General features: G+C 36.3%; 1 protein-coding gene across 9 annotated transcripts in view; it reads left to right on the top strand.

Annotated features, from left to right (window-relative positions):
* The window catches only part of Rabgap1l (RAB GTPase activating protein 1 like), a 750,530-nt gene that overhangs the window by 186,596 nt on the left and 536,385 nt on the right, over nucleotides 1-27,549 (top strand). For all 9 annotated transcript variants that reach the window (XM_074047408.1, XM_074047407.1, XM_074047406.1 and 6 more), the window contains one exon: nucleotides 13,958-14,099. In XM_074047408.1, coding sequence (XP_073903509.1) covers nucleotides 13,958-14,099 — 142 coding nt within the window. The remainder of the gene's footprint in view (nucleotides 1-13,957; nucleotides 14,100-27,549) is intronic.

Here is a 27,549-nt window from a genome sequence, read left to right as displayed (position 1 = left end):
GGTGTTGCAGTAATAAATCTAAGGAGAGGAGTAGGTCAGGTAGAGAGAGGTGGAAGAGAGGCTAATGGTGGATGGGAGAGCTAGCAGGGCAGTAAGGTCCGAAATCCACAGTTCATAGGCACGTGGGGTCAATTCAGCAGTCTGAATCTGGGAGAGGGAAGGACACGAAAGCCAAGGAAGTAGCCCAGGGCAGATGCATCCTGTTAAACTCTCCTGTCGGTCGGCACCAGATGTAAGGAACTGCCAAACAAAGACCATGCCACATGTAGAAAAGAAAGATTTATTGAAGCACATACTGCTGGGCTGCCTCCCTCGGGTTCAGAGGGCAGCAGCTTGGGTGGAATGGGTAGTGGGCTTTATAGGAGGGGCCACACCACAGGGAGGGAGAGTGCTCCTGGTCTCTGATTATCTGTGATCACCTGATGGAACAGGTCGACATGCCCAGCTAGTTGAGAAACTGGAAGTTCCTGTGATTTTGCAAGGAGGGAAACAAGTAGGGGAGTTTTGCAAGCGGTCATAAATCAGGGGGTCTTGTTTCGGTGTTAGCCTTGGGACTCTCCGCCTGTCCCAAGAGTGCTAGGAACCTAACAGCTATGGTTTTGGAGATACAGAGGGAAGAGAAAAAAAAAAAAGTATAAATAGAAAAAATAGTATAAATAGAGTCTCGTGGCTCACTGTTTCTCCTGGAAGTCTCTGCCACATTTGCAGCAAGGTGGAGTCTGTGATCAGAAGGCTTCCAAATTCTTTGTCCTGTGTGGAATTATCCATGGCAAGAAACATGCATGCAAATGGAGTTTATTAAAAGTTTGGGAACAGAAATACAAAAGGGAGCATTGTGGGGCCCCACTGGAATCTGGAAGCTGAGAAAGGTGCTTCTCTTGTCCAGGTACTTTTAAAATCTACACTAACCTATGGGAAGGGAAGAACCAGGTGATTCCCCTCCAATAATAAATGAGTTGGGAGGGGCATGGGTGTTACCTGGGCCAGGTGAGGGCAGTCCCTGAGCCAGATCAGCAGTCAAGCTGAAATGTAATATTAAGTTTCTGTGAGTCCCGAACTTTCCCTAATTTTAGCTTGCCTCAAAGTCACTGGTGCCAGACCTTGCAAAATTTACTAAAGCCAAGAGGTTTTAAAGACGTGTCCTTATGCATGGCTACTAGACATCCAAGCCCTTGTTGGTACCTCTGAAAGAAGGCAAACTCATGTTTTTGGCTAAGGCATTCTATTTAAGTAAAGACAAAAATGACTGTTTTTGCTGGCTCTTTTTGTATCTTTTTAGTAGTTTGTGCTAGGGGCTCAAATTACTTTTGCTGAAAAGTACTGACTCCTTCTTGGGCTCACAAATTAAGTAGTAACAAGGGAAAGCCATGGCATCTGTCCTCATTTTATATCTGTCTCTGTTCTAAGCTGTTCCTTTGCAGTCACTTTTCAATTACCTTGGATTTCAGGAAAGACAGATAACATCTTTATGACAAGGCACAGAAACTTCTCCCCAACAGTAAACCTTCCTCAGGATGGACCATCTGCCTATCTCCAGATAACAACTCGAACTTCTCCCAGAACAAAGACTGAGATAATGACCAACCAGGTCACACTTGTGACTGGGACTGTTTAGCTATGCATACCTTTTGTCCTCTGCCCCCAGTTCTTTTGTCTACTTAAACCTATAGCTCATGTCTGTACCCTGAAGATGGCTGAAAATGAGCTGAGTGCTTACTCTGCTTTTTATAGTATGTCCTGAGCTGTGTAATAAACTTCCTTTCTCTTCCTTCAGCATGCTTCTTTTATTTGACTTTTAGGGGTAGGTAGCTGGAGCTGGCATATTTTGGAATCTCAGGAGTTTGGGCCTTGGTTCTAAAACTGGTTTCATTTGGCTATCCTTAGAGGAGCAATGTAATGGATATTTAATGAGATTTTACTTTTTATAGCATTCTTTGTTCAATACGTTGAAATCTGTTTGTTCTTCATAAAAATGCTTTCTCCTTTGTACTGGTGCCAAAATGTAGTGAGAACTGATGGCAAAAAAATTATCTTTGGCCTGAAAGAGTAGGCATGTATAGAAATAGGAACTTGGAAATGAAACCTTTACCTCAGTGAACTCAGTGATCTCAACTTTGTGATTTTTTTCCATAATTAGACATCTTTGAGAATAAAGAGTGTTAGGAAAAGTAGAAGATTTGGATGATTAGATGAAGTTAGAGTCTCAAGGGGACAAGTGAGTTAGCAGCAGTGAAAACATGTAGGGGGTGATTCTGAGTTCTTATTTAGGGGATGTGTGACAAAAGTACAAGAAACAATTTGTGGCAAATACACAGAAAAACTCCAATGTTATGAATGAATAATGCCTTTATGATATTCATTGTAAAGATAATTTTAAACAATGTTATTTATATTAACATTAGTTTAGCTAATCCAACTAAACAGTGTTGGCTGAAATGTGGGCTGGTGTTGAGGGCCCTTCCCTTCACAAGCCAGAGAACTGGCTCATGAGGCAGCTGATTGACTTGTGAGCCAAGGCCGGTACATGAAGTAGCATTTATTAGAGAGAAAGGAAAGGCTACAGCCAGAGCAGTGCAGCAGAGCCTGGAAATGAGTGGCTTTCTGCTCAGGTGAAGGCTGGGGCTTTTTATGGACATTTTAACTCTTGGTTTGGGTAAGGGTTAGGTGGGTTCTTCTCATTGGCTATGGAGTTGTGGGCTCTTTTAGATGAACTGTTCTGTTTGCCCCTTATTGGGGAGTGAGGGGGAGCAATCTTGAGAGCATTTTGCTCATCAGCCCTGTGGCAGATGAGACCCTGTATCTTCTCTTCAAGGTGCAGGAATGCAGATTTACACCTCCTTCTCCCACCTCCTTCTCAGGATGCAGGAATCATAGTGCTCTCCATGGGGGATGGGATACTGACTCATCTGCCCTTTAGGTCTCAGGACCCAACACAAACATTTTGAGGGCAGCATAACATTTTAATGTAGATTAGCACTCTTTGAGAATATGTTGAGAGCATATGTTGTAGAATTAGGAAGGTTTTAATAATTGAAATAATTTCTGTTAGTACATCTGATGTGATGAACAAATTTTCTGAAAAGCATGTTTCTAATAATAAATCATGTTTATTTATTGGCATTTATTCAGAATGAAAAGACATTCTGAATTTTATATATGAAATTTATATTTGTGTTGATTGTCATATATTTTGGGTTTATGTTTAGTGTTTTGAGTTTATATATAAAATAAACATTTCAGATGAGGATGGTTCTCAATAGCTAATAAGAAATAAACCAACAGGAGTCACTTTATCTCTTTGATGCATAGTTTCCTTAATATAAATTAAGTGCGGGTCAATAGTATTACTGAAGTTTTTTAATCTCTCCAAATAGGAGAGATTAAAAATCCATAAAAGATTTTTCAGCTTAAGGAATTCCATAACTATTATAATTGAGCTAATCCATAAACAGGCTTATTTCTAGTATCTGTGGTATGGTATGGTATGACATTTAAAATATATCCTTACCACCAAAGGATCTTTTTAATAAGGCAATATAGAAAAATCACCATTATATAAGGAAGGGATATGATCAATACCAAATGAAAAGAATATACACATACTGTGATTATTTAGACAAGGGGGGACCATAGCAGTAGAATATCACAGGTGATAGAAGTCCCTTTGAGGATATATGTGAGTCATTTTCTGTGAGCCCTGTGGAAATTCAGAGCAGAATATATGTTGGCATATAAAATAATGTGTAATTTTTTGTTTAATTTTTTTATTTTTTAAGATTTTGAGACAGGATCTCACTAAGTTGCCTATGCTGACCTCAAACTTCCAATCCTCCTGCTTTAGCCTCTGGAGAGCTGGGAACTACAGCCATGTACTACCATGTCCAGCTGTGTTGTTGTTATGAAGCAACTGCCCCATGAGCACAGAAGCCAATACTACAACACTGAGTTTTGCAAAAAGTAAAAGCTTTATTGCACAGTCAACCAGCAAGGAGACCAGTAGCTGTAAGCTCAAATTTGCTTCCTTAATCAGTTGGAATCAGAATTTATAGGAAGGGAGAAAAGTTGCTTGTTGATTGGATGGCATCACTCTACAGGTTGCATGTTTCTTTTGTTGGGAAAATTATGTTCTGTGTGTGGAATTTTGAGCTTGTGATGCTTGTGACTGGATGAATTGGCTTTTTCTGCTCATAACCATTCTTGAAAAGCCAGTTTCAAACTAAGAATCATTAGCAGAAAGTCTGGAGGCTTTTCTAGAAAGACAACTTTGTTATTGAAAGAATTTATGCCTGGGTGAACCTAGGCCATAGATGATTTCATTATCATTTTTTAAACTATAAAGTGGCACAGAAAGGTAAGCCAAAATATTAATGATCGATTCTGATATTAAGCATGAAGCTAGTTCCCTATTCAACCATCTGATAGTTTTGTTTATGAGCCTCAGCCTTTTCATGTGTAAAATGGAAATAAAATATCTACCACATAGAGTTGTTTTCTCATTTCCTTATTCATTTATCTGTTCATCAAACATTTATTAAATGTCTACTCTGTGACAGATTACTTTTGTAGATATTAGAGGGTATGGTGGTGAATGCCACAGAAGAGGTCCCTGCTTCATGGAGGGGACAGATAGGCAGGGAAACAAATGGCAAAATAGTGGGTAAAGATAGGATAATAATGATGAGTTGGTAGATAGTTTAGATTAGGTAACTAATCTAGAAAAGCTGCCAAGAGCAGCTGGTTAAGCTGTAACACTAGCTGCTGAGAAACACTGGCACTCAGAATTCAAGTTGCTGACACTCAAAGCTGGGAGCTGTAACACTAGGAAAGCTACATTTTATGTTTTCATGATTTCTATCCAAATTGAACTAAAGAACAATTAGCCATTTGGTAAAAATTTGATGGAGATGGCAAGAAAACATTTGTATTATTAAAACCTACATATAGCACACAGCCTAAAATCAAGCATTTAGGAGAACTGGGGATAGAAAAAGGTTTAAGAATAGGCAGCTACTTCTATCTCCAGCCTGACTCATTTTCTCCTGGAGAAGACTGAAAAAGTGGTTCAGTCTTCTGTATTGAAAGTAAGGCCATAGGAGCTTATGAGAACAGGTAAGATTAGTATAACTTCCTATCATAACCTAGAACCTGTCCTGTTGTTAGGCACACTTCCTTTTTCCAAACTATCCTTTCGCCTATAACCAAAAGACAGGAAAACAGTAATTGTAAAACAGATTTATCAAGGAAAAGGCTTTCCCTTCCACTAAACTTCACCTGCAGTCTTACTTTGTTTCTTTTTGGCATTATGACTCCTCTCAATTCATCTTAACTTTTCCTCCTCTCTTGTATCTTGAGAATTCTCTTTTCTGAATCTGAATTCTATTCCCAGAAGTCACAAAAGAACATAAAGTACTGCAAACAATGCCCACAGAAACTGCTATAGATGTGTCATTACTTGTTTTGTGCTGTTACTTGATATAACATTTTGGGGCACAAGACAGTCTAACCCATGGTACGGTATACAAGGAACACTGTGCTTGTATTCAATCCCAAAAAAAACCCCAGGCTTCCCAACATCTTAGTACTTTTGAATTAGCTGTTCTTTTCAAAAATCCTTCCCTGGATCTTCATATATGTGGTGAATTCTTTCTTGGCATTCAGACATCAGCCACTTACATGTCACTTCTTCAGAGAAGCCTTCCTACCAGCTCACAGCAGCTCTTGGCATCCCTCCACAGCTGGAGCTAGTAGTCCATGGTAGCTCTTCTGCAGATCTCCCAGCTTTTGGTAGCTCTCTGGAGCTCTTTAGCAGCTCTCTGGCTGCTAGGCATTCTATGGGTCAGCAACCTATGGTGCTGCCACTCTACCTGAGACAGAAGTCATGAATAGGTAATAAAACCATCCCAAGGAGACTTTATCAGGGCCTGTACTGAAGCAGGATAAAGAGAGGGAAGTGGAGGACAGTGCAGAGGACAGAAGTCCTAGCCTGGCATGATGAGGGTGAGAGCAATGTTGCTTGTATAGTCCAAAAAGATGTGCCCATGCATGCACATAGTTTCCTGACTGCTAACTGCATACTTTGTGTATGGTCATGCCAGTCTGTGCATGTGTACTGGGGTTATCTGTTCTGGCTGTTTCTGGTGAGGGATATGCTTCTTGCAGGCCAGAGTAGGGACATCTGAAGTGGCTGCAGTGTGGGCTGGTATGTATGGAGCAGTTGTGGCTTCTAAGTGAAGCCATGACAGCTGTGGCTGTAGAGCAAATTCTTGTCAGCATCCATGACAGATGCAGGATCTGATTCATTGGGGTGTGGGGGAAGAGGGAAGGACCCTTCAGATGAGGTCATCCCCAAGTTGTGACTGAGGCTTCTAGTGGGGCTGCAGGAGAAATGGTGACTGGATTTGAGCCTCTGCTACTGTCATAATGATACCCCAAAGTGGCCACCAAAGTCACCAACCAATTGATAGCCCTCATAGCATTTGTAGAAGTGTGAATGCTACTCAGATGCCACTGCCTCTAATGGGACTCCAGAAGCAGTGACAGTGATGATTGTAACACAGCCTGTACCTGAGCCTACAGGAGTGACAGAAGCAGCCCCTGGTCTAACCCAGTTCTCTGCTCAACCTGGGGCAGCTGCCTGGTGGTGTTCTAGGTTATTATGTCAGTCCATTAGCCAAACCACTGCAGATGTTGGTTGAAAAATCTGAAGCAGGACCTAGTGATTGCTGGGCAACCACAGATGCCCATTGCTAGCTTCCCTGATCCTTTTGGGTGGCCGGGACTAGTCTGCCATAGTGCAGGTTGTGTGGCTCCAACTCTGATCTTTGCCCTACTTCCACTCTGTCTTGTAGGCTTAGTCTGGCCACCTGGTTGTACATCAGGGTGGTGGTGGCCGCAAATGTGTGGTCAGGTGGGACAGAGAGGCTTGACAGCTCCCAGTGGAGCAGTGAGTGACTTAGGGAAGCTCTAGCCAACTTCTGAGAGCTTTGGTCTTTTAAAATGAAGAAATGGAAAGAACAATTTAAAAGCAATGTTAAGTGAAAAACTGCTTGATGGTTTGAATGCAAAAACTTTGCTTTTTATATTATCTCCCAAAGAGAAACCAAGATTCAATATGAAGTTAGCATTTTTCTCCAATAAACTCAATTCAGCATTTATTCCCTAGCTAATACCCTTACAAGGAAAAGTATCCACTTGAGGAGGTTTGGATCCTCCTAATATATCTTAAAAAAATATCTTCTTTGCTTTAGCATGCCTCAAAATTCTTTTAAGTTGGAGACAAAGTCTTTTTTTTTTTTTATCAACTATTAGCATTAAAGGCATATAATAAAAATTCCCTTTTGAAGATGCATGTTGATTTAAACCTTTTTAAATCAAAATATAACCAGTAAGTAAATAACCAAAAGGTCTACCTGCAGAAAGATGAAAATTAACAAGGTTATGGAGAACTTACTACATTATAGGAAAATAAATGGCTGTGGAATACAACTTTTCTTTTTTCTTTTTTTTGCTGCTTGAGTAGTTGTATTTGGCATTGGCTTGTTTTACTTTCACCTGTGCATGGGCAAATTGAATCTGCTTTTCTGTATGTAATTATATGTATCTGCAGCTTAGTGAGAATATGTGATTCTGTTATATGGTTTATCTAGACATTTTTGTTAAAAACAAGAGGTTACGTAAATAGTTCTCAGTACTTCTTTGTGTCAGAATTGTTTGTGACCCTTGAAAAAATCCAGGGATCCCACCCTAAAGATTTTGATTAGTAGATATTAGTGTTTAAAATATAAAAAGCCCCTGGCATGGGCTCCTTATTTGTAGTCAGTATTGAGAACAATGGCTTCAGATAATTATATAGAGAGATATCAGCATACTGTACTTTGGATTTGATGATACTGAAAAAGGTTTGGTACCATATGCATAAGTGTGATGAATCTTTGTAATTTAGTCAATCCACATTTGATTCAGTGCTTCTCATGTATATACGTGTTGATAAATGTAATGAATTCTAATATGAAGCAGGTGGTTTCATTTTAAAGCACAAATTTAACATTTTCTTTAGTTAGCTAATAATGTGTAGATTTGAAATAAAAATAATTTCAATAAAATATTTGAAACTTAACTACTTGGTATAATATTTAAGGTATACATAAGATCAAAGCAGGGGTTAGGAAACTGAATGAAAATGAAATATTTTACTACTACTGTAACTTTTTTTCTTTCTTTTTTTTAAATTCATTTATTCACATGTGCATACATTGTTTGGGCCATTTCTCCACCCTGCCCCCCAACCCCCTCCCTCTGCCCCACAACCCCTCGCTTCCAGGCAGAACCTGTTCTGCCCTTTCCTCCAATTTTGTTGAAGAGTAGACATAAGCAATAATAAGAAAGACATAGCTAGTTGAGATAAGGACAGCTATACAGAGAGATTCCTAGCATTGTTCCACGAACAAGTGTGTTACAACCTGAATTGATTCATCTCTACCTGACCTTTTCACTAGTTCCTGATCACCTTCCCATATTGACCTATGTCACTTTAAGGTTTCTGTATTAGCTTCTCTGCAGTGGGGACATCAAACACTTTCAAGTTTTGGTTTTCCTACCTATCCCCATACCTCCCGTATGTGCTCTCCCCTTAGCGTGTGACCCAAGTCCAACAACACTGCTGCATTTGCCCTAGATCTAAAATCTGCATATGAGGGAGAACATATGATTTTTGGTCTTCTGAGCCTGGCTAACCTCACTCAGAATGATATTCTCCAGTTCCATCCACTTACTTGAGAATGATAAGATTTTATTCTTCATGACTGAGTAAAACTCCATTGTATGTAAGTACCACGTTTTCTTAATCCATGCATCAGTAGTGGGGCATCTTGGCTGTTTCCATAACTTGGCTATTGTGAATAGCACTGCAATAAACATGGGTGTGCAGGTGCCTCTGGAGTAACCTGACTTGCATTCCTTTGGGTGTATCCCCAGGAGTGGGATTGCTGGATCATATGGCAGATCTATGTTTAGATTTTAAGAAGCCTCCGTATTGTTTTCCAGAGTGGTTGCATGAGCTTGCATTCCCACCAGCAGTGTACGAGGGTTTCTTTTTTCCCACATCCTCACCAACACCTGTTGGTGGTGGTGTTTTTGATGATAGCTATTCTAACTAACTGGTAAGGCGGAATCTTAGTGTGGTTTTGATTTGCATTTCCTTTATGGCTAGAGATGGTGAGCCTTTTTTCATGTGTGTTTTGGCCATTTGAATTTCTTCTTTGGAGAAACTTCTGTTTCTTTCACTTGCCCATTTCTTAATTGGTTCATTGATTTTAGGAGAGTTTAGTTTCTTAAGTTCCCTATATATTCTGGTTATCAGTCCTTTTTCTGATGTATAGCTGGCAAATATTTACTCCCACTGTGTCGGTGGTCTCTTCAGTTTAGAGACCATTTCTTTTGTTGTACAGAAGATTTTTAATTTTATGTAGTCCCATTTGTCCATCCTTTCTCTTAGTTGCTGAGCTGCTCGGGTTCTATTGAGGAAGTCTTTGCCTATACCTATTAGTTCCAGAGCATTCTCTGCTCTTTCCTGTACTAACTTCAGAGTTGCAGGTCTGATATTAAGGTCCTTGATCCATTTTGAGTTGATAGTAGTATAGGGTGATAAACATAGATCTAGTTTCAGTTTTTTGCAGACGGATGCCACTTTTCCTAGCAACATTTGTTGAAGAGGCTGTCTTTTCTCCATCATATGTTTTTGGTGCCTTTGTCAAAAATGAGGTGCACATAGCTGTGTGGAGTCATATCTAGGTCCTCTATTCTGTTCTACTGGTCTTCATGTCTGTTTTTGTACCAGTACCATGCTGTTTTTATTGCTATTGCTTTGTAATATAGTTTGAAGTCGAGTATAGTGATACCTCCAGCATTGCTCTTTTTGCTGAGTATTGCCTTGGCTGTTTGTGGTCTTTTGTGTTTCCCAATGAACTTTAGGGTAGATTTTTTCAATCTCTGTGATGAATGCCATTGGAATTTTGATGGAAATTGCATTAAACATGTAGATTGCTTTTGGTAGTATAGCCATTTCTACTATGTTGATGCTACCAATCCATGAGCATAGGAGATCTTTCCACCTTCTGTAGTCTTCCTCGATCTCTTCACATCTTTTGTTAGGTTTACTCCTAGGTATTTGATTTTTTTTTTGAGGCTATTGTAAATGGAATTGTTTCCATATATTCTTTTTCAATTTGTTCTTTATTGGTGTATAGAAAAGCTAATGATTTTTATAAGTTGATTTTGTGTCCTGCCACCTTACTGTAGCTGTTTATGGTGCCTAAGAGTTTTTGAGTAGAGTTTTTTGGGTCTTTAAGTTATAGGATCATATCATCTGCAAATAAGGATATTTTGACAGTTTCTTTACCTGTTTGTATTCATTTTATTCCCTCTTCTTGCCTAATTGCTCTGGCTAGGAATTCCAGGACTATGTTGAATAGGAGTGGTGATAGTGGGCACCCTTGTCTCATTCCTGATTTTAGGGGAAATGGTTTCAGTTTTTCACGGTTAAGTGTGATGTTGGCTGTAGGTTTGTCATATATAGCCTTTACAGTGTTGAGGTACATTCCTTCTATTCCTAGTTTTCTTAGAGCTTTTATCATGAAGTGGTGTTGGGTCTTGTCAAAGGCTTTTTCTGCATCTGTTGAGATGATCAAGTGGTTTTTATCTTTTCTTCTATTAATGTGCTGTATTACATTTATTTGCATATGCTCATTTATCTTTCTATTTATAGTGTTCTCTTTTTCACTTTGGTGTTTATTTAGGGTTCCTATGAGTTCATTTATTTGTTTCTGTGTCTTGTATTTTTTATTTTTGGTGTCTTGGAATTTCTTGAGTGCTTCTGGTACATTTTAGTTAACCATGTCTAGTAACATCTCCATGAAATTCTCAGTGATTACATGCAGGATTTCTTCTGTCAGGATGTCCTTGTGGGCTTCCTTGAGTTCCTTGGCATGGTTTTTCTTTGTTCTGTTGGAGTTGTTTTCTTCATTTCCTTCTGAATCCTGTATTAAATTATTTTTTGTGGGAGAATGGTTTCCATCCCTTTTTCATCTTCCCATCGCTCCGCTTGGTATTTTGTAACTATGTACTTGATAGGCTATTGGTGGTTTCAATCACCTGTTTTCTTTCCCTTCATTTAATTTTGTTTTGTGGGTTTGTTGGGTTTTAGGTTAGTGTATGTATGCTATTTCTGTCCCTGGTCTGCTTGTAATTTAGTATTAGCTAACTCACAATAGTAAAAGTAACAAAACAAAATAAAACAAAAATAAAATAAAAAAGAAACAAAAAAAGCCAAAGAAATCAACAGAGAGAAATGGACAAATACACACAAACAAACCAACAGGAATCAAAACAAGCAACTACACACAAAGAAATTCCAGGTTTAGGAACAATAGAATTTCAGTCTTAGTAGTTCTGGTGTTACTCCTTCAGCATCCATTCTTGGTGTTGGTATATAAGCAGAGGTTCTGTGTTAGTCTCACCTGTTGGTTGGGGAGTCTTGTCAGTTTTTTTTTCCTGTCTTTCAGTGGCAGCTGCATAGTCAGCTCCTCCCTCAGCGAGGTGTGGCAGTTTGAGTTTATATATTGTCCTCAGGTTCCAGAGAACTGCTCTGTCGCCCACCAGCTGTCTTGCTGTTGGTATTCCGAATGTCTCCCAAGCAAGTTTGGAGCTGGCATCTGGAGGCACGGGAGCCCTCCTGTTTTCTCAGTGTAACATGACGTGGAGAAGCTTTGTATGGGCTGGGGGTTAAGCTTGTCGAAGTTTTGATTCTTCTTGATGCTGTTTTTCTGCCAAGTGTGGTTCCAGCATCTCAGCAAGATTTTTGATTTACGGAGCTCAAGCTGTCTGCTTCTGCACTCTAGTCACCATCTTGGATCCTCTCCAATTCTTAGTCTCTGTTTGCAGAAGCCTGAAAAGGATGCACCTACATAACTCCAAGGACATGCAGAGTGGGATGTGATGCCTGTACGGAGGGGCACTGTAACACTTTTTTTAGTACAACATCAGAGTTGAGTAGTTGCAACTGAAAAGATATGGCTTGGAAAGCCTAAAGTATTTATCTGGCCCTTTATAGAAAATGTCTGTTGTCTTCTGAGAAAGATAATTACGATTGTTGTAAGTAAGTTTTATTTCCAATTTGTATATCCTTTGTTTTTTCTTTGTAGAGTAATGTTTAAAGTAAGGATCCAAGATGATTAGTACTTAACAAAGACAAAGTTAGGAGGAAAGCGGTACTGGCAGGGAACAAAGGATGGTTTAAGACCTTGAATTTGGAAAGAATTTAAGGAGTTCAGAGACTCAGAACGAGGCTAGAATGGCTAGAATGTAGATACAAACTTTGGAGATGAGATGAGGTTTGAAAGAAAAGCAGTGATAGTTTGTCTAGGGCTTTGTAGGCCATGTTGTGGTGGCTATGGTGGCCACCATAAGTAAAATTAATTAAGTAGCCTTAATTTTCCTGCCTAAAAGAAAATGGTCATTTAGAGTGCAGACTGTTGATAAGGTAAACACTATCTCCTTCCATGAATTAGTTCGTAGGTGTAGCTGATATCTTCATCTTAGTGTGAGATGGTCAGTTTTAAGAATCTGCCATTTCTTGCTATCTGTCATAAAACTTGTGATATCTCTGATGAAAAGAAACTGAGTTCATTCAAAGTGGCAGGTAGTTTTCGTTGTATTGTTTAAAATAATGCTAGATGAACCATTTATTTAGAATATTATATGATGAACATGCTTTATTTTTTTTTAATCTTTATTTTATTCATATGTGCATATGTTTGGGTCATTTCTTCCCCATTCCCCCCCACCCCCTTGCTACCCGGCAAAAACTATTTTGCCCTTATCTCTAATTTTGTTGAAGAGAGAGTATAGCAATAATAGGAAGAAACAAGGGTTTTTGCTAGTTGAGCTAAGGATAGCTATACAGGGAGTTGACTCGCATTGATTTCCTGTGCATGTGTGTTACCTTCTAAGTTAATTCTTCTTGAAGTAATCTTTTCTCTAGTTCCTGGTCCCCTTCTCCTATTGGCCTCAGTTGCTTTAAAGTATCTGCTTTAGTTTCTCTGCGTTAAGGGCAACAAATGCTAGCTAGTTTTTTAGGTGTCTTACCTATCCTCATACCTCCCTTGTGTTCTCTGGCTTTATCATGTGATCAAAATCCAATCCCCTTGTTGTGTTTGCCCTTAATCTAATGTCCGCATATGTGAGAGAACATACGATGTTTGGTCTTTTGGACCAGGCTAACCTCACTCAGAATTATGTTCTCCAATTCCACCCATTTACCAGCGAATTATAACATTTCGTTTTTCTTCATGGCTGCATAAAATTCCATTGTGTATAAATACCACATTTTCTTAATCCATTCATCAGTAGTGGGGCATCTTGGCTGTTTCCATAACTTGGCTATTGTGAATAGTGGTGCAATAAACATGGGTGTGCAAGTGGGGCATCTTGGCTGTTTCCATAACTTGGCTATTGTGAATAGTGGTGCAATAAACATGGGTGTGCAAGTGCCTCTGGAGTAAACTGTGTCACAGTCTTTTAGGTATATCCCCAAGAGTGATATTGCTGGATCATATGGTAGATCAATGTTTAGCTTTTTAAGTAGCCTCCAAATTTTTTTCCAGAGTGGTTGTACTAGTTTACATTCCCACCAACAGTGTAAGAGGGTTCCTTCCCCCCCCCCTCCCGCCCTGCATCCTTGCCAACACCTGTTGTTAGTGGTGTTGCTAATGATGGATATTCTAACGAGTGAGGTGGAATCTTAGTTTGTGAACAACACACTTTAAATGTCTTAAATTTTGACATGCTATATAGCTAAGCATGACAGGCTGCTCTACATTTCAGGTGTTTTTAATGAACCACTAAAATAGTATCTTTTCTTTAAATTACCTAATATGTAACTATTTGACTATATCTTTCTCAGTCTGAGGGAAAAGGACATACCAATGCTGGAGATGCAATATATGAGGTGGTGAGTCTACAGCGAGAGTCTGACAAGGTGGAAATAGTTACTCCTACTAGTGAAGGGGGTCCAATGTCACCACAGGAGGATGAAGCAGAAGAAGGTAAGAAGTTCAACTCATTCATTTCACTCTATTTAAGTAACTGCTTTACTCAAAATTTTAGTATTCTCAGTCTTTGTTTGTATGAAACTATTGCCTTTTTTTGGACTGCCATAAAAATAATAGTTATGTTTGAATACTATTTATTGCTTAGTATCTGCTAGGCACCATTCTAAGTGTTTCTCATTTAATTCTCAAGGTCTCTTGTTAACTTGCTTTTAGGGATGAGTAAGTTAGGAACAGAGAATATAAGTCATTTATTTAACTCAGCTAGAAATGACAAAGTTGAGATATGACCCAGGTTGCTTGAATCTAACATTTGGAATTACGGCAGTGACATTAATTCTGCCAAGTTAGATGAGTGAGCAAAACGTATAAAGCTCACTTTCTAAAATTAAGGTAGAACACACATAACATAGTGTTAACCATTTAAAAGTGATAATTTAGTTGCATTTAATATGTTCACATTGGTGGGAAACCATTACCTCTAATTTTAAAACATTTTCATCATGCAAGAAGTAAAGATCATATCCAAGAAGCCACTCCTTATTCCCCTTTTCTTTGGTCACCACTAATTTGTTTTCTGTATTTGTGGATTTATCTATTCTGAATAATTCATATATATGTAATCATGAAAATGTAGGCTTTTGTGTCTGGCTCTTTTATGTAGCCTAACATTTTTGGGGTTTGTCCTTATTGATATATGTTGCATGTATCAGTATTTCATTTCTTTTTATGGGTGAATAATACTCAGCTGTGTAACTAGGAGTTGAATTTCTAAACATATGGCAATTCTATTTTCATGTTTTGAAGAACTGTCAGTTTGGTTTCCATAGCAGTTGAACCATTGTTTTAAAGTTACTGTTCTAGTGGTTGTGAAGTTGTACCTTGTTGTGGTTGGAATTTGCATTTCCCTAATGACTAGTGATGTTGAGTATCTTTCTGCATGTGTTGGCCATTTTTATATTTTCTTTGGTGAAATGCTATTCACCAAATAATACTATTTAAACATTGTGCTCTTTGCCTTTTTTGTTGAGTTGTAGGGATTGTAATGTAGTCTGGATAGTAGATTTTTACTGGATATATGATTTGCAAATGTTTTCTTGCCTTTTGTACATTGTTTTTCTTGTTAGTTTCCTTTGATGCACAAGTTTTTAAATAAATGAAGCACACCCAATTTTCCTTTTATTGCTTGTGCTTTTAGTGTTACATATAAGAATCCATTGGAAATCAAGGTTATGAAGATTTATCTCAAGCCATATGTGATGGCACATACCTATACCTAGGAGGATCACAAATTTAGAAGCCAGCCACTTAGTGAGACCCTGTCGTAAAATAAAACAAAATAATTTGGGGAATGTAGTTTAGTAAAAGAACACTCAACCAACATGCACAAGGCCTAGGGTTCAAGCTCCACAAATGAAAAAAAAAGGATTTCCCTGTGTGCTTTCTTCTATGAGATTTATGGCTGTTAGATTTAGGTCTTTTATTCATTTTGAGGTAATTTTTTACATGGTATGAGGTAGAAGTCTATCATATCTTTTGTGTGACTCCCTAGTTGTCCCAGAGTCATTTGTTGAAGGGACTATTATTTTGCTATTGAATGGATTTGACACTTTTGTTGAAAATAAATTGGCCATAGATGTATGGGTTTATTTGTTGGCTCTAAATTGCATTCATTATATCTTAATGCTTTATGTGTCTGCCCTTATTGCAGTACTAAATTATTTTGATTATCGTACATTATATAGTAACATTAAATTGAGAAATGTGAGCGCTTTTCAATTTTTTTTCCCTTTTCCAGAATTGTTTTGGCTATTCAGGATCCCTTACTATTTTAGTATCAGCTTGTCAATTTATGAAAAAAAAAAAGTCTTTCTGTGTGATTTTGATAGAAAATCAGAATTAATCTTTAGATTGTTTTGGGTAGTATTACTTAGCAGTGGTAAGTCTTCTATTCCATGAGTATAGGATCTCTCTGCATTTATTTAGGTGATCTTAATTTCTTTCATCAATGCTTGAGCAAATCACTTTAACCATGTGGTTATTATAACTCGATGGAGCCTTACTTGTGCAATGAAGAGCCCTGGTAAGGTTCTCAGGTCGTTCTAACAGTCATTTGGCTTTCTAGCTTGAACTTAGTTCTTATAAGGTTTTATTTCCCCATTTGATTAAATTTATGATAAAGAAGGAATTCCTCTGAGTGTTTTCTCACTGGCAGTACCTCTTGTCATTTTATTCCTTTAATAGTTATTTTTGACAACTTTTGTTCTTACCGGTCATCATACCCTTTTGTGGCTTTGCTTTCTGTTTAATCAAGCAAAGACAAATTGGATTATCTCACGAACTTTCTCAAGCTCTGTTCCACCGACCTAACCGGGGCAACTGGAGATGCCGAAAGGACAAACCACAGAAGATAGATTTGCATAAAGTTGGGATCAGGTGTACTGGGTGCTCAGATGGAGATGCACAACAGCCTCGTTGCTTTTTTACTTTGCTTCTTCTCTATTCTTTAAGGCCTTACTTCTTTACTAATCTTTAAAACCTTTCTTCTTTTCTATCCTTTACAGTCTCTTTTCTTAGACTTGCACTGTTCCTTGTTTTCTTTAATCTCAAAGTCTTGGCTCTCAGACTTGCACTGTCCCATGTTCTCTCTTTAGCTTTCTTAAAGTCTCGATGCTCAGACTCACACTGTCCTATGTTTCCTCTAATCTCTAGCATAACTCAGCAGCAGCAGCCCATCAATCAAAAACTCCCATGAAACCTCCATGAATGAATCCCTGTTCTCCTTCAGCGAGTCTTTTATGTACAGTGGTAAACAAGGAGGTGGAGCAACAGTTCTTGGGGAGGGATGTGACATTGTAACAAGAGAAACCTGCATTACTCTCCCAACATAAACAATTTAGGAAAAGCAGCTGTGCTGTATTTTGCCTTCCTCTCCTTCTCCAGTTGGGGCCATGCCAAACTCAGCCTGTAGATTATTTGACACAGCTGTGTTTATGTCAAATTCTCAGAGGCTTCTCATAATCCACTCTCCACAGGATTACAGTTACTTCATGGTTTTCTAGTTACCAATGTATACTTCCTCAGGCCTTTCATTTTGCTTCATTTACTCTCTAAACAGTCTTCAGTCTGTATACCTTCTCTGCTCTAGTTTCTGAGCCACTCATTGCAGTGTCCTGTAGCTCACTCATAATTCAGTGCAGACCATTTTGACTGAATTTTATCTAACTATGTTTCCTGTTTTAATACAGGAAAACATTTAAAAAATAATAGGCTTTATTTTTTAGAACAGTTTTAGGGTTATAGAAAATTGAGTAGATAAAGCAGAGTTCTTAATATCCCTTCTTTCTCCAATTCACAGTTTCACCTATTAACATTTTGCATTAGTATGGTTCATTTGTTGCAATTGAAACTTTAAATAGTGATATCTCATAGTTCTTTTCATTTTCAGTTCCCTAATGATGTGATTTTGAACAACTTTCATATGCTTATTTTGTGGAGCTGTCTGTTCAAATCCTATTTTTTATATTTAAAAATTAGTTTACTTTTAATTTTTAATTGACAAAAATAATTTGCCATATTTATAGAGTATAGTGTGAGGTGATGTATGTATATATTGTGGAATGATTAAATCAATTTAAGTACCATCTGTCACCTCACATTATTTTTGTGTGGTAAGAAATTTCAAAATCTACTTTTAGTAATTTGGAAAGCTACATTCTTGTTAACTTAGTCACTATACTGTGCAGTAGATCACAAAAACTCATTCCTCCTGTCTGAAACTTTGTACCCTTTCATCAGTATATCTCTCCTTTCCTCATCAACCCTCCCCACCCACCTGAAGCCTCTGGTTATCACTATTTATTCTTTGCTTCTATGAGTTGGACATTTAAAAATTCCACATAGAAGTGAGATCATGCAGTATTTGTCTTTCTATGTCTTGATTACTTTACTTAGCACAGTATCCTCCAGATTCTTCTGTATTGTCACAAATGGCAGGGTTTCATTTTTAAAGACTGAATAGTATTCCTTTGTGTATTTATAGCACATTTTCTTTATCCATTACTGAAGTTAGAATATGAAATGTCCTATACAGGCTTATAAGTTGAATGCTTAGTCCTCAGCTGGTGGCACTATTTTGGGAGGTTCTACAAACTTTTAAGAATTGAGACCTAGCTGGAGGAAGTAGGTCACTGATAGCAGGTACTTTGGAACCTTGCCTCAGTCCCTTTCATCTCTCTCTCTCTCTCTCTTTCTCTATTTCCTGTCTTCCTTGATGTGAACTGTTCTTATATGCCACACCCTTCCTGACACAATGAACTGACATCTCTGACATTGTGAGCCAAAATAAATAATCCTTCCCTTTAAGTTCTCAGTTATTTTGGTTACAACAAGAAGAAAAGTAACTAACACATCCATTTATGTATTGATAGACCCTTAAAATTGATTCCATATTATTCATTGTATATAATGCTGCATAATGGGAGTGCAGTTGTCTTTTTCACTTACTGACTTTATTTCCTTTTATTACATACCCAGAAGTGGGATTGCTGGCTCATCTAATAAATTTATTTTTTTGAGGAATTGCCATACTCTTTTTCCAAGATGAGTACAGTAAATTACATTCCCTCCAGTGGTGTACTAGGGTTGCCTTTTCCTACTTCTGGTCAATATTTGTTATCTTTTGGCTTTTTTTTTTATAGTAGCAGTTCTAACAGGTGTCAGGTGATACATGATTATGGTTTTGATTTGTATTTCTCTGATGATTAGTGATTTAAATATTTTTTCTTTTGGCCATTCCTATCTCTTCTTTGGAGATAGGCAATGTCTGTTCAAGTCCTTTACTAATTTTAAAATCAAGTTATTTATTTCCCTTGTTGAGTTGTTGGAGTTCCTTATATATTTTGGGTATTAACACGATCAAATATTGGTTGTCATGTATTTTCTCCCAATCTTCACTCCGTTATTTTCTTTTCTGTGCAGAATCTTTTTAGCTTGATGTAATTCCACTTGTTTGTTTTTCTTTTGTAGCCTTTGTTTTTGGGGATCATGTCCAAGATATTGTTGCCCAGTGTCATGGAGCTTTCTGCCTATTTCTCTTTTAGTAGATTTACAGTTTTAGGTTTCACATTTAAATCCTTAATCCACTTTTAGTTGATTTTTCCAGTGTGAGAAAGGGTCTCATTTCATACTTCTCCATGTAAACATCCAGTTTTCCCAACACAATTCATTGAAGAGTCTATCTTTTATTTATTGTGTGCTATTGGCACCTTTGTCAAAAATCTATAATGTGTGGACTTCTTTGTCGGATTTCTATCCTGTTTCTTCGTGTCATTCTTTATTCCAGTACCATGCTGTTTTGGTTATGATAACTTTGGAGTAGCTCTTGAAGTCTACTTGAAGAGGTTGTGTGATGCCTCCAACTTTGTTCTCTTGCTCAAAATTCCTTTGCTACTTGGGGGCTTTTGTGGTTCCTTGTGGATTTTTAGGATTAATTTTTCTATTTCTATGAAGAATGTCACTGCAATTTTGATAAGAATTGCATTGAATCTACAGATTGCTTTGGATAATAATAGACCATGAACATAGGACATCTTTCCATTTATTAGTTTCTTCAGTTTTCTTTAAGTATATTTAGTGTTCAGTGTACCAATCTCTCATCTCCTTGGTTAAATTTTTTTGTTTTTCATTTTTGGGTAGCCATTATAAGTGAAAATGTTCTCTTGATTTCTATATGCTGTTAGTATATAGAAATGCTACTATTTTTTATATGTTAAATTTGTATCCTGCAACTTCACTGAATTTCTTTACTAGACCTAACAATATTTTGGTGGTCTTTAGGGTTTTCTGTTTTTACCATCATATGGTTTACAACAGGGAAAATTTAACTTCTTTCCCATTTGTATGTTTTTTTTTTTTTTCTCTTGCCTATTTCCTCTAGCTAAGACTTCTAGTGCTAGGTTGAATAGAAGTGACAAGAGTGGACATCTTTGTCTTGTTCCAGATCTTAGAGGGAAAACTTTCAACTTCATACAGTATGATGTTAGTTTTAAGTTTATTGTATATGGTCTTTATTGTGTTGAGGTACATTTCTTCTATATGTAATGTGTTGTTTTTGCCAAATGTTTTTCTTGCGTCTGTTGGAATTATCATATGGTTTTTGTCCTAAATTCTACTAATGTGAACCATCCTTGCATCCTGGGTATATGTCTCACTCTATCATGGTGAATGGACTTTTAAAAAAATGTAATGCTAAATTGGGTTTGCTTGTATTTTGTTGAGGTTTTTGCATCTATGTTTTTCAAGGATATTGGTTTTTAGTTTTCTTTTCTTACGATGTCCTTGTTTGGTTTTGGTATCAGGGTAATGCTGGCCATATGGAATTGGATTGGAAGTATTACCCCCTCTTCCATTTCGGAGAATAGTTTTATAGAAATGGTACTCGTGTGTGTGGTTTTTTTTTCCCCCTAAATATTTGGTAGATATCAGTACTAAAGCCAAAAGGTCCTGGGCTTTTCTTTGTTGGTAGACATTTTATTGCTCATGTATTCCTTATTGGTCTGTTCAGATTTCCTGTTTCTTAAGGATTGAATCTTAGTAGGTTATATGTGTCATAGAATTTATCTAATTCTATATTATCCAATTTTTGGGATGTATAGTTACAGTAGTCTCTTAGGATTCTTTATATTTCTATTCTGTGAATCGTAATGTCTCTTTTTCATGTCTGATTTTATTGTTTTGTGTCTTTTTTTTTCTATTCTAGCTAAAAATTAATTGGTTTTGCTTGTCTTTTCAAAAAAACCCAACACTTAGTTTTACTGATCTTTTGTGTTGTTTTACCAGTTTCTTACTTATTTTTGCTCTTTCCATTATTTTCTTCTACAAATTTTGGGCTTAATTTGTTCTTATTTTTTCTAATTTATTGATGCTGAGCATTAATTTATTTGAAATACTCTTTTTTTGACGTAGGTACTTACTGCTGTAAATTTTTCTCTTAGAACTTCCTTTGTTGCATCCCATTTTTCTTTTTCTTAAGACATTTCAAAATTTCCCTCTTATTTTCTACATTTACCCATTGGTTTTTCAGGAGCATTTTGTTTAATTTTCATATATTGTTGAATTTCATAAAGTTACTTCTGTTATTAATTTCTTGATTATACACTATTGTGGACAGAAAAGATCCAGTACAATTTTTATTTTCTTTAATTTGTTGAAACTTTTTTTTGTATCTGATGTATGATCTGTCCTGAACATTGTTCACTATGTACTTGAGAAAAATGTGTACTCTGCAGCTCTTCCATGTAATATTCTCTATATGTCTATTATGTCCACTTGGTCTAGAAAATATGTTTCCTTGTTGATTTTCTGTCTTTATGATCTGTCCATTGCTAAAATACGGTGTTGAAGTCCTCTATTATGAGAGTTGCAGTCTATTTCTCCTTTCAGATCTACTAATATTTGCATTATATATTTATGTTTTTTCATAGTGTATGAATATGTATTTGCTGTTGTTATATACTTTTCATGATTTGGCGTATTATCATTACACAATGACCTTCTTTGTATCTTTTTATTGTTTTTTACTTAACATCTATTTTGTCTAAGTATAGCTACTTCTTATAGTTGTTTTTTATTTTTGTTTTCTGATACTGGGGTTTGGACTGAGGCCCATAAACTAGATGGCAAGTACTCTACTATTTGAAACACTCCTCCAGCACCCCTTCTCTGTTTTGATATTCATTTGCATAGAATATTTTTTCTATCATTTCACTTTTCATTTATGTATGCCCAATAGTTTAAGTGAGTCTCTTATAGGCAGTATATAGTTGGATCATGTTTTTTTAATTCTTTTAATTGTAGAATTTAATGAATTTACATTCAAGGTAATCATTGATAGGCACTTTCAGTTACTATTAACCACTTTGATAATTGTTTTCTAGTTTTTTTAGATCATTTGTTGCTTTCTTCCTGTTTTTGTGTCTTCCTTTGTGGTTAAGTGATTTTTTCTCTGGTGATATGTTTTGATTCCTGTATCCTCCTTTTTATTCTATAAGTATTAAGTCTATGTTTTGCTTTGTAATTATTACGAGGCTTACAAAAATATCTTGTAGTTATAATAGACTATTTTAACTTAACAACTTAACTTTGCTTGCATATAAAACTATGTTTTTACTTTCCTACTAAATTTTTAATTCCTGCTGTCATAACATACATTTTTATATTGTATATCAATGAACAAGTTATACCTATTATTATTTTTAATACTTTTGTCCCTTAACTGTCATAGTAAATACGTGATTTATATACTACTATTATAGCATTAGAGAATTCTGAATTTTATTATATACTTTATTGTATGTTTTATACTTTTTTTGGGACAGGGTCTCATTATGTAGCCCAGGTTGGCCTTGAACTTGTGATCCTCCTGACTCATCCTCCAGTGGAGTGTACCACCATGTCTGGCAATGTTTTATACTTTCAGTTGTTTTAGTATTACTAATTAGCATCCTTTTCTTTCAGCTTGAACTCCCTTTAGCACTTCAAGAAAAGTCTGGGGACATGATAATCTTAGGTTTCTTCTGTCAGTTTTTAGTTTTCCTCATAGATAAAATGTACACATTTTATCGAATTGTTTCTAAATACTTCATATTTTTGGTTCCAATATAAATTTGTTTTTAGTTTTCAAATTCTCATAGCTCATATTTTGTGTATAGAAAAGCAGTTGACTTGTGTATTGATCTTGCTGTACTTGCTTAGTAATTTCAGATATTTTGGTACTTCTTTAGGATTTTCTACATACTATATCGTATCAGTTGTGAATATTGATGATTTTATTTCTCCCTTCCCAATCTGCATATCTTTTACCTTATAAGTATTTTACTACTTTTATTAGAAATTCCACATAATGTTTAATAGAAGTGATAAAAGGGAACATTCTTGTTTTCTTCCTATCTTAGGGGGTTAGCATCTAGTTTCTCACCATTGAATATGATGTTGGCTGTAGATTTTCTTTATTAAGATGAGGAAGTTCTCCACTATTCCTTGTTTTTTGAGTTTTTATCATGATTGAGTATTGGATTTTATCAAATGCTTTTATTAACATGATTGTGTATGATTTTTTAGTTAATAACATTAATTGATTTTTTTGATTATTAGTTAGCACTCTCAATTTCCTCCTGTTATTGTGTTTTTGTTTATCAGTTCTTTAAATAAAAGTCTTGAATTACTCTAAGTGTGTTTCTTCTCTCCTAATGAAGGAGCCACTGGGAGAGTCTCTTAGCTCTCCCAGTCTTCAAAATAGGACATCTGACTAATTTTTTTTCTAATAATTTTATTGTGGGTATTTTGATAAAAAAGGAGCCATTAAAAATAGACCTTTCTAAGATATAATTTCATACAATAGAATGAACCTGTTTGAATGTATAGTTCATTAAGTTTTGAAAAAATTGATGCATCTGCATTACCATCATCAGAATTATGTGGTAAAACATTTCCATCACCCCCAAAAGCTTTTCTTGTACCTTTATAGTCTATTCTTTCTCCTTAACTATAGACCCTGGAAACCACTGATCTGTTTTCTATCACCATAGTTTTGCCTTTTCTGCAATTTCATATAAACAGAATCATTTATTACATAGTCATTTATACCTGGTTTCACTTAGCATATACCCCTCCCTGCCTCTCATTTCCTTACTTCTTCTCTCCTTTTTTTCTTTTTTATTGACACTGGGGATTGCACCTAGAACCTCATTCATGTTAGGCAATCACTCTACCACTTGAGCAATGCCCCAGCCCTTTTGTTTGTACTTTTTGTTTTTACTAAGTTTCCCAGGGCTGCTCTGAAACTCGTGACCTCCTGCCTGTATCTTCTGAGTATCTGGAATTAGAGACTTGAGCCACCATTCCAGACTAGCATAATGCTTGAGATTTATCTCTTATGTCAGCAGTAGTTTCTTTTTATTGCTTAGTAATAATCTGTTGTATAGATATATCACAATTTGTTTAATCATCAGTTAGTGGACCTTTGAGTTTTCTAGCTATTGGCTGTTATGAATAATGTTGCTATAAATGTTCAAGTACAGTTCTTTTATAAATACATGCGTTTATTTCATGTGGCTAAATACCTAGGAGAAGATTGACTGGGTGTTATGTTAAGTACATGTTTAATTTGATAAGAAAGTAGCTTTACATAGTAGCTGTAGCACTTTCCATCCCTCTCAGCAACATGAGTCAGTTTTCCACATTCTTACCACATTTGTCATTACAATGTAAAAAATTTAGCTAGCCTGATGGATATGCTATGGTGCCTTAAGGTATTAATTTACATTTCCCACATCTTTTCTTGTGATTATTTGCCATTTATGTGTTCTCTTGGTCAAGTGTCTAAGTATGTTATGAGTTTCTCCTGAAGAGTCAGATAGTGTCTGAACACATTGTTATCTAAGATATGGACTTGGTGGGAATGACAATTTGTGGAATTTGCAACAGGCTTACTCATATAGTTGTCAAAAATGATGCCAGTTGTTGGCAAGAAACATCAGTTCTTCTCCACATCAGCTTCTCCATAGCTGCTGCTTTTATGCAGAGAATATAGTTTAAGAGAACAATTGCCACGTCTTATATTTCTTAGCCTTGGGTCACACAACAACACTTCCATGGTATTCCATTGATCACAAGTTCAGCGTTTACTTCCATGTGAGACTTCTATATAAGACTTTTTGAGTGTGGGCAGTACTGGGGTTTGAACTCTGGGCCTTGTGCTTGCTAGACAACTGCTCTATTGCTTGAGCCACACCACCAACCCTTTCTGCTTTTAATTACTTTTTACATATAGGGTCTTGTGTTTTTGTCCAGGCTGGCCTCAGGCTATGATCTGCCTACTTATGCCTACGTGTAATTGGGATTATAGTGTGTACTACTACTGCCTGTCTTGTTTGTTGACATGGGGTCTTCTTAAATTTTGGGGGGCTGGCCTTTGACCTTTATTCTCTGGATCTCTAACCTCCTAAGTAGCTGGGATTACAGATGAGCTACCATAGACATAGGTGCTGACATGAATGGTAAAAGACCAAGATCACAGGTAGGAGATTTTGGGGCCAGTCTTAGAAGTTGTGCATATTCTTTCCTGCTAACATGGAGGTGGTTAGAGAATGTAATTGAACTGAGTGCTCTGTAAGAAGAATAAATAGGTGTGATAAACATTTACCAGAAAGGTATTTAAACACAAGGTTTCTATAGTAAGCCCACCTATTCACAGATTTATTACATGCAGTTTTGACTGAGTACAGTCAAAATTTTTTTTAATCAAAAGAAATTTCAAAAGCAAAAGTTTAAATTATGTATTATGCAACTCAGTTGATATGGAGAAGCTTTCAGTCAGTCCTGCATTATTATAAGTTGTGTTTAAATCATTCCGTGCTCTGCTGAGTGCATCCCTACCCTTAATTTTGTGAAGATATGCCCCCTAAAAAGTAACTGGTGCCCCAAAAGCAAGGTGAAGTCCATATGGTTAATTGATGTGATAAAATGAAAATTTGAGATTTGTTGAATGGTGGCATGCCTTTAGTTGAAATTGGGCGACTTTATAGGAAAAATGAATCAAGCATCCTCAATATAATACTGAACTCTGCATATCCTAAGCATTTGTGGATTTTTCTCAGTGGTGGCCTTCTTGGAACTATATTATCTGTGGATATTAGGGGTTCACTATAATGTCATGCAAAAATGCCATTCCCTTTAGAACTAAATTGGGAGCGAATAAAATATAGAATGACAGATTGCACTTCATTGAGAATACATTATACAGGTTAATATCCTATAATTCTCTTTTTTGCTCTAATTTAGAAAAAAGTGTCTTCATTTCTGCTAACTTTGAAGAAGGATAAATAATGGGTTATTTGTTTTATGGCATATATTATATTAAATGTTTAATATTTTATTCAGAGAATTCTTGAGAAATAATCATTATCATCCTTATACTTCATATGAGGAAACAGACTAAAAATTTTTAAGTAAGTTATTTGACGTCATAAGAGTAATGAGTTAATTAAGTATAATATGCAGAAGCTATGTCAACCTTACCCTAAAGCCCTGCATATTTCAGGACACACAAAATGAAGACATTCTTATTTGATCCACTGAATTGATAAAGCTCCACTCTCAATTTCTTAAAAGTAGTATTTTTAACATTACCTTTATAGATCACATAGTCTATGTATTACACATACTTGATAATATTCATGTTCTAGATATTGTGTATCTGTCTAAAATTGTAGACTTTGGATAGAAAAATAAAATGCAGCATAGTACCAGAATATAACATGAAGCACTATCTTCTAAATGCATTGTTTAGGTTTTTAAATCATATTTGAAAGCATTATTAGAGAGTGATCTTAAGGATTAAATAAAGTAAATTATTTCAGCCAGTAGAGCATCAAATAAACTAAATTATTTCAGCCAGTAGCCACATGTACTTCTTTAAAGGACAGGTTGTAGAAAAATCTCTAGGAAGTCAAAATATTGTCTTCAGAAGTGTTTTAGAGAACAGGCAAACTTTAAGTTAATTTCCCATGAATTTTGCATGAGAAATTCCTCATTGTCATTGAGGGCATGGAAAGATATTTTATGATTCAGTGATAATTACTTTAAAGGTGATAAGATTTGTACTTTGTGCAGATGTGCCCTTTAGTGGAAGAACTATTTCTTCCTCCTACGCTCTTGGCTTTTTTTGAGGGGGGGGTGGTGGTGGTGGTGGTGGTGTTAGTACTTGGGTTTGAATTCATTGTCTTGTGCTTGCTAGGCAGATGCTCTACCATTTGAGCCAAGCCTCCAGCTCTGGAAGAGCCATTTACTTATGAAAAGGAACTTTAGTGGAAAACTGATATATTTAGAAGTAAAACTAATTGCAAACCAATTGAACTCACAGTTTTTGCTTATTTTTTAAAATTCTAATATTATATTTTATTTTATCTGATATGCCCCAAATATTAGTGTTTCAACATACAATAAAAATAAAAATTGTTGATAATATCAGTGACAGTTTTTTCCACTAAAATTCTGTAGTTCAGTGTATATTTTATACTTCTCAATATTGCAGTGCAGACTAACCAGTAGCCGCAAGTGGCTAGTGGTTACTATTTTGGAATGTTTTAGATTCTGCCTTCCATCACTGTAACAATTTTAGCAACAACAATAAAATATAAAAAATTACTACTACCTTCATTGACCACTTCCCATGTAATGGGTCCTGTGTTTTTATATGGATTACATGATACTCCTATCATGTGTGTGTTATTACCAGTCCCTTTTGTGGATAAAGATGTTGAGGCTAGAGAGATTAAGTAATTTGCCCAAGGTCATGCAACTTTTTAAGATGAATATCTAAAATTCAAAAACAGATCTTTTTTGACTCCAGTGCTTATCATGCCACCTTTCTTGAGTTGCTCTAATA

The sequence above is a fragment of the Castor canadensis genome, chromosome 11, assembly GCF_047511655.1.
Source record: "Castor canadensis chromosome 11, mCasCan1.hap1v2, whole genome shotgun sequence".
Taxonomy (NCBI): domain Eukaryota; kingdom Metazoa; phylum Chordata; class Mammalia; order Rodentia; family Castoridae; genus Castor; species Castor canadensis.
The sequence above is the reverse complement of the archived record's forward strand: the minus strand, read 5'-3'. Positions and strand labels throughout refer to the sequence as shown.